The 14770-nt window shown below is 31.5% G+C and overlaps 1 protein-coding gene across 1 annotated transcript; it reads left to right on the forward strand.

Moving 5' to 3' along the window:
• Nucleotides 1-12352: 12352 nt before the first annotated feature.
• On the forward strand, nucleotides 12353-13235 carry LOC108462900 (22.0 kDa class IV heat shock protein-like). Its single transcript, XM_017762812.2, has one exon. It carries the CDS (start codon nucleotides 12581-12583, stop codon nucleotides 13133-13135), a length of 555 nt encoding a protein of 184 aa, XP_017618301.1. The 5' UTR covers nucleotides 12353-12580; the 3' UTR covers nucleotides 13136-13235.
• The last annotated feature ends 1535 nt before the right edge of the window (nucleotides 13236-14770 follow it).

The following is a 14770-nucleotide window of genomic DNA, read 5'->3' on the forward strand; positions in this document are numbered from 1 at the left end:
ACAAAATATTTTTTTCCAATGCGCCATGGGACGTACCGGTGATCCAACACCATTTGTATCTGATCTGTTTAATATGTTGCATTGTATAAAAATGTTATGTCATCTATGTCTGTTTAGTTATTGGATCTATATGATTGTCTGATATCCGCTATGTGCATGAGGGCTAAATTACACATTGAGCTTTATTAGCTCACCCAATAATTTATCTTCTCAAGTAACCAACAAACTTAGGATCAGGCGGCATGTGGGAGCTCGGATTGGATTTTAGCTAAATAAAAAGAAATTTATAATTTTAAACTTAATTCTAGACTTTTGGGACTGTATAAATATTTTGGATTTTATTTTTAGCTTTTGGATTTTCTATTGTATTTTGTTTTCGATAATTTGCAAATATATGCTACATTTTACAAATTAACAATTTTGAAACTTTCGTTGCAAAACTAAGTAACCAAATAAGTGTTTTTTGTTGTTAAATAAATAAGTTCAACGCATATTTTTTTGAAAAACTGTAAGAGATTTGTCAAAGTTAATATTTTTGAAACACACAATTTTCTAGTTTAAAATCTAAAGTTTTAAAACGAATTTGCGTAATTTCTCAAGATTCGACCATAACGTCTAGGCCAGATTTGGGTGTTACATTTGATGATAAATTAAATATGTAATAATTATTTATTTGAAGTAAATGATTTTAATAGTTCAATAAAAATAAATAGAGAAGTACAAATTTTAAATAATTAATAAAATAAATATGAAATGTATGAAAATTCTATAAGAATGAAATAACTTATATGAAAATAAATTACTTTCCAACATTGAAAATACATCAAGATACATAGTAAACACTATGATGAAATAAATGTTGAATGAATGGTTTCGCAATTACAAATTAATTTTTTGGTCAATTGAACTCCATCCACCATAGAGTTAGAACAAAGGATATGGGCCAAAGCCCAAATAAATACATTGAACTGCATCCATCATAGAGTCAGTACAAAGGATATGGGCCAAAACCTAAATAAAAACATATCAAAGCCCAAGGTTTAGTTTACAAAGCCACCTTGAAAACCTGGTACCTAAACAACCACCACCATGGCAGAGGAGGAGGAGGAGGGGAGAGAGAGCCAAGGTCCAATGAAGCCGCCGTGCAGCTGACCTGAGAAACAACATCTTCGAGAAATTACAAGTTGAAATCAATTTCATTGTACTGATTTATAGAAAGAATTATCTAAGATGAATAGCCAATAAAAATCAAAATTTATATAACAAATCCCATGCCTTGGGAAATTACAACTAATCTATTAAAAAAGATTTAGTAAGAGCAACGAAAGATCAATAATTTTGTCATGAATTTTCTTTAAAGAGTTTATAAATATAATTACAAGTAAAATCACAATCATAATTGTAAATAATAAAATCTAAAATTAAATTAGAATATACTTAAATAGTGCATGAAAATCATAATTTTTATTTCAAATAAAGATATTAAAACAATTTTTTCCATAGTATTTGAATTAAGTTTGAATTTTGAAATTGACATTATTGTCAAGGCTTTACTTGAAATGGATGAAGACACTTATACAAAAAAATTAGAAAACATGTAAGTTAATTAAAGATTTCTTCAATTTTAACTGTAATTGGATGATACTAACAATACTAACATAATCCGTACTCCAAACTTGAAAAAACAATCTGAAACATTTTCTAATTTTCGCCCAATTAGTTGTTGCAATCTATCTATACAATTATAGCTTAAATCATGGCTTCAAGGATGAAATTTCTCATTTTGAAAGTTATATCATGTACACAATCTGCTTTCTTTGCTGATAGAGCGATACAAGATAATATCTTATTCGCCCTTGAGGCCTTCCATGCCTTGAAAAACTGAAAGTGGGAGCAAAAAGAATGTATGGCTACCAAGTTAGATCTTGTCAAGAATTATGATAAAGTGAATTGGTTCTTCTTGAAGATATTAGTGGAGAGAATGGGTTTTTGTAAACGATGGTCAATAGGATTCATGAATGTGCTTCAATAGTTAAATTCACACTACTATTTATTGAGGCTAGTAAAGGTTACTTTATTTTAATAAGGGAATTATTGCAAAGAGACCACACTCCCCTACCTCTTTCTCCTGGAGGTAAACATGCTTTCAAAGCTTTTGGAAAAAGCTGAACTACAAGGTGATTTTGAAGCATTTAAAATCAATAAAAGATGTTCTACACTATCACACTTTCTATTTGTATACGGTTATCTATTTTTCACAAGTGTGACAAATCAGAGCTGTGAAGCTATTTTTAGTGCTCTTAATTTGTTTTAATATGATATGAGTCAATCGTTAAATCGGTGAAAAATATCTATTTTACTTTCACAAAATACCTTTGTGAAAAACAGAATCTAAGGAAGAGTGAGAATTACAATCATAAAGCCAACTTGATTTATTTAGGGCTCCCAAAGAGGAAAAATCCTGAACATTGGGGTTTATCATGGGTAAACTACATTCTAAAAATCAAAATTGGAAAGGAAGACTACTTTCTCAAACAGGGAGGGAGATCCTTACAGTGACAATTACATCTGTTATTCCTATATTTGCTGTACAATGTTTTGGAATCCCATCTTTCTACCAAAGAGTTAATTTAGAGCTAAACAATTTTTGGTGGAGAGGAATGTTGGAAACTTATTTAGAAAAACATATGAAAGTTGACACAAATGGAATTTGAATTTTTTTTGTACTATAGATTTTTGCCGAGATATTTAAATTAATAAATTTGATTAAATAAGTGTTTGTGTTCCAAAGATATTTGCATATGGGTTTTGGAAATGTGTATAGATTTTCTGATAAACTTGAATTGAAGTTCAAAATCTTTAAGCTCTAAACTAAATGATCTTTTTCTCATTCTTGGATTTTCAAGAGCTTAAAGTGTGGGCTCTTCTCAAAGAACCGAATAAATGATAAAAACCAAGACTTTCTAGTGAGTGGAAGTCGGAATCCTCTATGTATTTCAAATAAAAAAATTTATCTTCTAGACTTAAATTATAATTGATAGATTATTTGCAATTATAACTCCTACAAATCTAGAATCTTAATTAAAAAAATGAATTTAGTCGGTATAAGAAAATTTTAACCATATAAATTTTTTGCTAAATTATAATTGATCACAAATCTAAAATCCAAACTAAAAAACAAGAAAAATCAATATAACTTTTCTTAGTACAATGACTACATAATTTTTGGCTATCATAGGGTTTATGTAAAAGATGTGAAAAATAGAATGTCGATGATGATAATGTATCGTAAAGAAAAGAGAAAGAAAAATAAAGAACACACAGATTTTATGTGGAAACCCTTTCAGGAAAAAATCACGGGCAGAGGAGAAGATAATTCACTATATCGAAATCGAATGATTACAAGAGGAGTAGGCTATGTCTATTTATAGACTTGTAAAACCATATTCTAATAGTAGTGTAATAAGATTGAAACACCTTATTCTAATCAATATCAATTAGATGGAGTTTAATAAGGTTTAAAAAACCTTATTCTAAAATAAAATAAAAAAAGTGTAGTTCTATATGGATTTTACTTTAATTTTATTTTACCATTGTATTTTATTTAAATAAGGATTCAGGTCATTCAATTCTAACAATCTTCACCTTGATACGAATTCTCAATGAACAATTTCTTCATTGCAAACTCTCAACGAACAAGTTCTCCACCTCTTCCATAAAACCCCTTAAGGGTTTAACTTCAACAATAAACTCTAACCAAGTCTAAGCAATGCTCAAACTTGGTTATAGGAAGTGACTTAGTCATCATATCTGCAAGATTTTCATGAGTACTAATTTTGCTCACAACAATATCATCACGAGCAATAATATCACAAAAAAAATGATACCGAACATTAATGTGCTTTGTTCTCTCATGAAACATTTGATCTTTTGAAAGGAAGATGGCACTTTGACTATCACAAAATACTATACTAATTTGAAGGTCTTCATTGAGTTCACTAAAAAGTCCCTTCAACCAAATGGCTTATTTACAAGCCTCAGTAATTGCCATGTACTCAGCTTCAATGGTAGACAAAGCGACTGTAGTTTGCAAAGTGGTTTTCCAACTGATTGCACAACCTCCGATTGTAAAGACATAATCTATGAGAGATCCTCTTCTATTAAGGTCTCCAACAAAATCAACATCAACATACCCAATGACTCCATTTCTCGTTCTTCCAAACTGTAAGTAAACATCAATAGGCTGAAAAAATCGATGTGACATGTACTAGAATATGGAACATGTGAAATGTACTTAATCTCATCATCTGATTGTGGAGGAAAAACCAATGAAATCCTGAAATGGGCTGTAAAATGAGCACTAACAGGCTTAGCACTCTGCATACTGAACCTGCAAAGAACTTTCTCAATGTACCATTTCTGACTTAGGTACAATTTACTTGCTTTTTTATCTCTTAGAATCTCCATACCAAGTATCTTCTTTGCCGGTCCCAAATCTTTCATCTCATGTAACGACCCGATAGTCAGGGGTGTTGAAAAATGCATTCCTGGGACTCCGTTTCCGTAAATCAAATTCGTAAATATTTATTAAAAATATTTACGAAGTTAGTTGTGTAGTTAATTAAGTTTTGGTTAAGTAAATTTGCATGAATTAAGAGTAATTAGATATAAGCACTAAATTACCTATGGGGTGAAAATTAAATTATAGATAAAAAATATTAAAAAGACTAAAAAGCAATTAATCCTTATCTCAACAAGTGGATGGTATTAGTGATTATATGTGTAAATTTAATATACATATGTATATATTAATAAAATATGTTTAATTAATATTTAAGTATATATATATTATATTATTATAATAATAATAAGTAAATGAATAAAAAAAAGAAAGCCAAGAAGGCTAAACGAAACAAAAAGAAAAGAAAAAGGGGAAAGAAAGAAAGGAGAAAGACAACGCTAGGGTTTCAAAGTTTTCAAGTTCAATTAGTTAGTCAATTTAGTTTATTTTCTTGTAATTTTTCTGTTTTTAGAATCTCGGTGTTAAATACTATTCTACCTATGTAGAAATTTTAGCAATTATTGAGTTTTTAAATCTGTTAATGTTGAATAATTTTAGTATTAGGGATTAAATTGATAGATTTTTAAGCTAGAAATGAAAAATGATTAAATTGTAGAATAAATTGTAAATTTTGAGTAATATGGACTAAATTGTGAAAAATTTAAATTTTAGGGATTTAAGTGAAAATAGGGAGTTAAATTTAGTTTAAAGTTAAATTTGTATGAAAATATAGGATTAATTGTAAAAATATAAAGTTAGACTTGGTTTAAGGACTAAATTGAAAATTTAGCAAATATTCAGTCAAATGAAATATTCAATGTGAAATTGAATTGTGTTGTATTGATGAATTTTAATTGTTTTAATTCCGTAGCTAACGTTGTACCGGAATCTTCAACTAAAAAGGGAAAAGAAAAAGTCGACGTGGAATAGCACAGAATTCCTAATTTGTATTTCTATAATCCGAACCTAGTTGTTAATTGTTGTATTTTAAATTAATGTATATGGTAAGTGGTTAATGTGAGTATATGACACTTTAATTATTGAATTCATTTGAATTTGATTGAACTGGATTGAATTGATATATATATATATATATATATATATATAATCAAATATGATATTGGATTTTGTTGTATTTGGAAAGTGAATTGGAACCTTATTAACTGTATCGGGCTGAGTCAGATATAGATGGCATGCCATAGGATTGGAAGAGTTCAGGGATTTCTTCGACTTTAAGTCAATGAGGCATTGGATGCCAATTTGCTTTGGTTTAACCGATGAGACACTGGGTGTCAAATTTATATAACGTTAGGTGCAGTTATTACTTGGGATTTATACGATGAGGCACTGGGTGCCAAACTGGTATGTTGGTTGGATCCGTGTATCTGTCTAAGTTTGAGTCGTGTTAATAGGGGTAAATAAATAGTAAAGTTCTATAACTGATATTGAAATGACATGTATGAGAAATGGAAGTGATATAGTGAGTTGAAAATAGAATGTAAATATGTTGGCAATACATAGAATATGTGAGTTATATACTCATGAATTGAGTATGGTATGAAATGATGTATTCATGAATTGAGTATTGCATGACTAATGCCATTATATGAATAAATATGTTTTGATATGTGAATAACCATTTTCATGGCAATTGTGTGAATTAGGATATTGTTTAATAAATGAAAAAATAATAGTCATGATACTAGACATTAATATGTCCTGATAATTTAATTGAACCTATTATATTATTTTGTCTTTAAATATTTGGATTATAGAAATACCACTAATTTTTTTTCTTAGTGTACGGTTTTGTTTTCAATGCGCAGGTTAGGTACTTAATTTTTAATCACTGATTCAGCATCCAACAACAATCCCGAACTCAAATGTAGTGATTTTTATCCTTTGTGTTGACATGTACCTAGGGTGTCTAAATAATAGTTATTTTGTGGTTTGATTATAAATGAGGTTATAAGTTTAATATTGGTTGGTATATAAATATGAATATGTGTTTGTGTTTGAAGCTTTATTATGGCATGTTAAATTGATGTTTAAGTGTTCATAAACTAGGCAAAATGGATTAAATTAGGTGTGTTTCTAATTTGGACTTGAATAATTTTTAATATTTTTGAAAAATTATTTGAGTTTCCGAATTACTCCCGACTTATTTCTATCGAGTATTTTGGGCCTGGAGGGCTCGAATAAGGGACAGTATGTATAAGTTAAATATGATTTCTAACCTGGATATTATATGATATAAAATGTTTGTAATTTATGTTTGTTTGATCGATAAACTTCGGTAATGCTCTGAAACCCTATTCCGGCGATGGATATGGGTTAAGGGTGTTACATCTCAAATTCTTCACTTAGTTAGGATTTGACCTTTCTTATCTCTAATTTATCTTTCACTGCTATCAACATGTCATCAACATGAAGGAGTAGATACACAAAAGAACCATCAATGTTTTTCTTAAAGTAAACACAACTGTCAAAGCTACTTCTTTTGAAATCATGAGAAGTTATAAAGGAATCAAACCTCTTGTACCACTGTCTTGGTGACCGTTTCAAACCGTAAAGGGACTTTTTTAATAAGCAAACATAGTCTTCCTTTTCTAAGACTGTAAAGCCTTCTAGTTGTTGGATGTAAATATCATTCTCAAGTTCTCCATTCAAAAATGCAGTTTTTACATCTAACTGCTCAAGTTTCAAATCATGCATGGCCACAAGACCGAGCAAAGCTCGAATCAAACTATACTTCACAATTGGGGAGAACACATCTGTGAAGTCCACACCTGGAATTTGACTGTAACTTTTTGCAACAAGCCTTGCTATCTGGGTTATTTAACTCCTGGAGTCCCTTCTTTATTTTTAAACACTCATTTACAATGAACAACCTTTTTTCCTTTAGGAAGCTTCACAAGATCCTATGTTCTATTTTTGTGGAGTGATTCCATCTCCTCTTGCATAGCAAACATCCATTTTTTTAGTCTTCACAGCTAACCGCCTCAGAATAATTAAATGGCTCTTGGTTTGTCTCTATATCTTCAGCCACATTTAAAGCATAAGCAACTAGATCAGCCTCAGCATACTTCTTTGAAGGTTTAATTTCTCTTCTAGTTTTATTTTTGGCTATAGAGTATTGTGGTGAAGAAGCAACTCTATTCTGAATTTCTATACTCGCTTGAGGAGTCAACTCTGTTGTAAATTCTAGATTAATCTGATGCTCCACCTGCTTTTAATGTTTTTTTATTGGAAGAGTCTTTAAGAGATAAGTTAGGTAGCATAGTAGTTTCATCAAAAATAACATCTCTACTAATCATAACTTTTCTATTTTCAGGACACCATAACTTATACCCTTTTACACCAGCTTTATATCCAATAAAAAAACATTTAATGGATCTCAGTTCCAATTTTCCATTATCAATATTAGCATACGTAGGACACCCAAAGATCTTTAAATCAGAATAATTAGCAGGATTACCAGACCATACCTCTTGTGGAGTCTTTTTATCAATGGCAATAGATGGAGATCGGTTGAACAAAAAAATGTAGTAAAGACTGCTTCGGCCCAAAATTACTTCAATAAGTTTGCATTTGACAATATACATTGAACTTTCTCCGTGATCGTTCTATTCATTCGTTCTACAACGCTGTTTTGTTGTGGAGTATGACGAACTGTCAAGTGTATCATGATCCCTTCTGACTTGCATAATTCATTAAACTCATCAGAACAGAAATCTAAGCCATTGTCTGTACAGAGGTGTTTGATTTGTTTTCCCGTCATTTTTCAATCATAGTTTCCCAATACTTAAATGTAGAAAACGCATCACTTTTTTGCTTCAAGAAAAACATCCAAACTTTTCTGGAAAAATTATCAATAAGTGTTAGCATATAATTAGCTCCACCTCTCGGAGGCACTCTAGATGGTCCCCATAGATCAAAATAAAATATACTCCAATGTTCCCTTTGTGTTATGGATTCCTCTGGTGAATCGAACTCTCTTTTGCTTCCCAAAAATGCAATGCTTACAAAACTTCAGTTTGCAAATTCCTTGCCCATCACGAAGTCTCTGCCATGCCATTCTCACTCATATGCCCTAGGTGCATATGCCAAAGCCTAGTAACATCATCATCTGACAAGGAAGAGGAAGCGAAAGCTGCATTACCAGTAACAGTAAAACCTTGAAAAACATATAAATTTGTAGTTTTTCTCTGCCCTTTCATCACAACGAGGGAACCTTTAGAAATCTTCAAAACCCGACTTTCAACTGTGTCTTTGTACCCTTTTGAATTAAAAGTACTCAACAAAATTAAATTTCTCTTCAATTCTGGAACATGTCGCATGTCACTAAGTGTTCTAACAACTCCGTCAAACATATTAACTTTAATCATTCCAACACTTGTGATTTTACACGAAGCATTATTTCTCATAAAAATAACAACTTCAAACACTATTTCGTAAGTTGTAAACCAATCCCAATTGGGACTCATGGGGAAGATGTAGCCCAAATCAAGAATCAACTCATCGCTCACTTTAGAATTGTTGAAAGAAGCGACTAGAAGTTCACCATCGTTGTAATCTTCTACAACATCAGCTTCACCGAATTTTTCTAGTTGTTTTCCTTTTTGATTCGTAACCTCTCTTTTGATCTTGTTATGCAATTTATAGCACTCAGATTTAATGTGACCTTTCTTCTTGCAGTAGTTACAAGTTTTACCTCTGTTTGAAGACTTCGATCTACCCTTAGATTTACCGCAAGGATTTTTTTCCTGTATCCTTCCACGATCATTATCAGCATTCTTATCTTGTCTCCCATAAACAATGAGACCATCTCCCTGAGAGTCGAGTTTAACCACAAGATACTTCATCTTATCATACGAAGTTAAAGAATCATAAACCTCATCAACTGTGAGAGACTCGCGGCTATATAAAATCGTGTCTCTAAAGATTGAATAAGACGGGGCAACGAACAAAGTAGAATCAAACCTAGATCTTCCTTATCATATTGAACCTCCATGGCTTCCAAGTTTGAGAGAATTTCTTTTAACACTGTTAAGTGTTTGTGTACAGACACACCTTCCTCCAAACAATGAGCATAAAGACGTTGCTTCATATGCAACTTACTGTTTAGAGTTTTCGACATACATATTTGTTCCAGCCTCTTCCATAATGCAGTAGCGATTTTCTTCTTCATTACATCTTACAAAATTTTGTTAGACAAATGCACATGTAACTGTGTTAACGCCTTTCGATCTTTATGCCTCTTCTCTTCCTCCGTCAATGTCGAAGGCATCTTATTTATCCCTAGTAGGGCATCCTCTAAATTCATCTGTGCAAGAAATTCCTGCATCTTTATCTATCACAACGCGAAGCTGGTGTTGCGATCCAACAACTGAATTCCATACTTCAAAGACGTCATTATCGTGATTGAGATGAACAACCCGGAAGCTCGGATACCAATTTGTGAAAAATAGAACGTCTATAATGACAATGTATCGCAAAGAAAAGAGAAAGAAAAATAAAGAACACACAGATTTTACGTGGAAACCCTTTCAGGAAAAAACCACGGGCAGAGGAGAAGATAATTCACTATATCGAAATCGAATGATTACAAAAGGAGTAGGCTATGTCTATTTATAGACTTGTAAAACCATATTCTAATAGTAGTGTAATAAGATTGAAACACCTTATTCTAGTCAATATCAAATAGATAATAAGGTTTAAAAACCTTATTCTAAAATAAAATAAAAGAAGTGTAATTCTATATAAATTTTCCTTTTATTTTATTTTACCACTATATTTTATTTAAATAAGGATTTAGGTCACTCAATTTTAACAGAAGGATATTTGGAAGAACTTAACTTTTATTCTAATCACATTTATTAATTAAATAAGAGGAGCTCAAATTCCATTAGGAATTTCTTATGTTAAAGTTAACATCCAAGTCGAATAAGTGCCATAACACACAAGTTATAATAGGCTAGTTGAGTCGGTTTAATTATATGAGTTTATCTCTCTTGATTTAAATAAAAGTCAACTTATATATTTAATTAATATAATAATAAAATATTTTTCAAGAAATAATTGATTAATTTATACAACTCAGTTCTAATTTCGTTAAAATCATGACGATTATACTGTCCTAGATTTTATATGTAAACATATGTAATTATTCAAATAAAATTAGACAAAAATAATTATTTAATTTAATTTTTAGATATAAATAAATAATAATTTCAAAAATTATAATTTATCCTAAATTATCTCTTGCACTTGTAATCTACTTCTCATTTTTCCTTTTTGTCCCCTGTTGTTCATAGTTATATTGAACTAACGTATGAACACAATCAACATTAATAGTGATGCTGCTACTAAAACAAATGAAAAAAACTGTAGGTATACCACACCTGAAAGATTATAGAAGGTACCAAGCACAAGTGTTTGAAGCCATAGCTTTAAGGCTTAGTGCCAATTTGACAATGAGTTGCTGCTGGAGAAATGTGATATTTGAGTCGGATAATAATGTTGTAATTAAGACCCTCACAGACCCTTACAAATCCCCCTGGGGGATTAAAGTTGCTGCGGATGACATTTTATCTATTATTTCTTATTGTTCCTTTGTCCATTTTAGTTACTTGTTTGGGAAATGTAATTGATTGTGTGACAGATTAGATTGCAAGAAGCATAACTAGAGATAACCTACTTGGAGTGTTATAATCCCTGTAGGCATTGGAAAATTTGCTGTTATTTTCTTTTGAAAATATTTTTTTAATTAAAAATCTTATTGTAAAGAGAGGATCCAAAAGCAGTAAAGGAAACACGAAAAAGTGAGTTTGTCAGGTGAACATGTGAAAAAAAAAATATGGGAGGCAACAAACAAATCTTTAGATATCTCATCGTCAATTACAAAGTGAGAAGAAATGACGACTTAGGGTAGTAACTATTCACAATGTCTGTCAATGTTTCATGCTGCTGTCTCGACATGACATTTTACTACTAAGCCAAAAACATGTTAATCTTTTCATGGAACTGTATTGTTTTTTTTGTTTCTTACAACTATGTTTATTTGGTTGAACTTAAGTTGGAACTATCAAGCAAAAAAGATGTATTATTTACATTAAATTGAACTTTAAAATGAAACTCATTCTTAAATTTTTGAACTTTACAGTTTACACAAATATGAAACCGCTGAATAATTCTTGGGAAAGCCATTATTGATGTGGTGCAACCAGGCTTTGGCTAAAGCATTGCAAAGGACACCATGGTCCATGACTGATTTATGTGTTCCTTGCAGTCTTTCCAACATGTCGTCGAAACTCTTAACAACAAAGCACTGTTTATCAAAATGTTCTAATATCCATATATGATCATTTATAGAAATAATAAAGACGTCAAGCAAAAGCCAGTATTGCAGGTTTTAGTAAGTAGTTCTTAGGCTTGTGCTCACCTTGCCTTCAAATGAATAGCAGGCAATTAGTCCCGGAAAGCCTAAGGCCTTCAATGTTGATCCAAACTAGTTTTATTGCTAAGCCCACGGAAAGCTTGCCTTATGATAATCCAAACTTGGGACCTATCTTCCCTCCAATCCAAAAGGAAGGGCTAAATCTTTTTGCTAAAACCATATAATATAAAAATACAAACAAAAGAAATATTAAATCCGATTGGACTAGGGCCGTGGAGGAAACTTGGAATAGATCCAATAGACAAAAGTAATTAGAGTACATGAAAGACTCTAGAACCTGGACGATGCATCCACCTCCTGCTCGGCCTATCGGCTGCTCTCTTTTCGATTTGCACTGTGCTGCTGAGTTTGGTTATCGCTAGAATCTTCCCAATTTCTCTACAAATTAATCACATCATCAGAAATTTCGAGAATTTCACTACTTTTATCCACATATAAATATCCCCTCAAATCTTCTTACGATGGCAATAGAATTTAACATTGAAGTAGCATTCCCTTTAAGTCGCTAGCTCCAGACTTCCAATTCAAGAAAGTTCACTCTCACTCAGCGTATATACACAATGAGGCTCTTGCTGTTGCTCGTGGCGTGTTGTGTTGGCCTATGCAATGGATCGAGTTTGCTGCCATTCATGGATCCAGGCAGTGGCAGTCTGTTATTGCCTGATCCGTTCCGAGTGTTAGAGCAAATCCCACTTACCCTGGAGAGGGACGAGAGCTTGGCACTGTCGCCAGCCAGGGTGGACTGGAAGGAAACAGCGGAGGGGCATACGATAATGTTGGATGTGCCAGGGTTGAAGAAGGAAGAGCTGAAGATCGAAGTGGAAGAGAACCGTGTGCTGAGGGTGAGCGGGGAAAGGAAGAGAGAGGAAGAGAAGAAGGGCGACCATTGGCACAGGGTGGAACGCTCCTATGGCAAGTTTTGGAGACAATTTAGGCTGCCTGAGAACGTGGACTTGGACACTGTGAAGGCTAAGCTTGAAGATGGGGTGCTTACTTTGTCATTGACCAAGTTGTCTCCCGATAAGATTAAGGGTCCGAGGGTTGTCGACATTGCTGGAGGAGAGGCTAATGAAGCACCCAAGCTCCAGGGTAACGATGCCAAGCAGGAGCTTTAGATCCATCCTTGAATTGTTTTTCATGGCTTTCAAAGCTTTTTCCAGCCTGTTTATGTATTTGAATATATATGAGAAAATAATTACTAGAATTGAATAAAAATGTTATCAAAATTATAATGTAACGTAACGCGAGGTAAGATATTGATGTATCTAAAATTTGATTTTCACGATGGTATTATGTTTTCCTAACTAATCATCTTTGTCTGCCTCTCTCTCTGATCGTTTGTTTTGTTAAGTGTGTTTAAAGATATTTCAACCTCGATATGCTACACAGAGTCAGAATAATTTATATATTGTATATAATATAATATTAACTGTGTTTGGATAAGAAGTTTAGAAAATAAATTTTATTTATATTTAAATTTTAAAATTGTAAAAATGTATTTATTTATTTAGATAAATATAATGGAGAATTTTAAAATTTGTGAGGAATTAAAGAGATTTGAGTAGCTTATTTTTTTCAAATTTTATTCAAAATGTTTTTTGTAATTTCTCATAATTTTAATTTATTTAAAGCATACGATTTCATTATAAAAAAGAATGTAAATTTCAAAATTAATTTTATTTATTATAATATATATTTTTATTTTATTTTATTAAATATAATTATATTTTTTACAAATTTAATAAATCTATATTATGCTATTTTTTTTAATATTATTTTTAAATTTATAAAATTTCAATAATTTACATTCTTATAGAATTATTTATCCAAACAAAACAATTACAATTCAAAATGTAACGCCCCAATTTTCGGGAATTCTGTGAATGTTGACAAAATTTCATGCTTTGATTTTGTCATTTGTGAGTGAAATTATGAAATAGGACCTATGTGAAAATGTTTGAAAATGCTATAGGCTAAATTGAAGTGGCCAAATAAATAGGAGTGCAAAATAGGAGGATTTGCATGATAAACCTCTCATTTTACATGAAGTGGCCAACCATCATGTTGTAGACAAAATGTACACTTGATATCCATAATTTATGGTACAAATTGATACAAATTGATAATAGGTTAGGTAAATGTTCCATGATAATTGGTTAGGTAAATGTTTCATGATAATAGGTTAGGTAAATGTTCCATGATAATGGGTTAGGTAAATGTTTCATGATAATGGGTTAGGTAAATGTTTCATGATAAGAATTTCATGTCTTTTGTATTAAAGAATTAAATGGATGAAATATGAAGTTTTATTAAAAGAAAAGGGTGAAAAGAACAAAGTTTTGTCCATCTTTGTTCATCATAGCTGAAAGTTAGAGAAGAGAAAGGAGAGGAGAAAGCTCTTGAGTATTCGGTCATTAGGAGGAGGAAAATTGAAGGTAAGTTCTTGGTACCTTGCTTCTATTTTGAGGTTCATGAGTTCTTCTTGATTCTACCTTAACTCTTGAAGTATATTTTGATTTTTAGTTGTGTTGTGAGCATTTAGTCATGAATTAAAATGAAGGAAATGGTTGTTGTTTCATGTTCTTTTGATGAAAAATGGAAGATAGGTGAAGTTGAGCCAAACAAATGAACATGCATGTGCCTTAGATGCTAAAGGAAAAATCGGCTAACATGTTGTGCTTTAAAATGATGAAATCGAGATTATACTTAAGTAAAATCATAGATATGTGATGATTGATTGGTGATATACA

The sequence above is a fragment of the Gossypium arboreum genome, chromosome 13, assembly GCF_025698485.1.
Source record: "Gossypium arboreum isolate Shixiya-1 chromosome 13, ASM2569848v2, whole genome shotgun sequence".
Lineage (NCBI taxonomy): Eukaryota > Viridiplantae > Streptophyta > Magnoliopsida > Malvales > Malvaceae > Gossypium > Gossypium arboreum.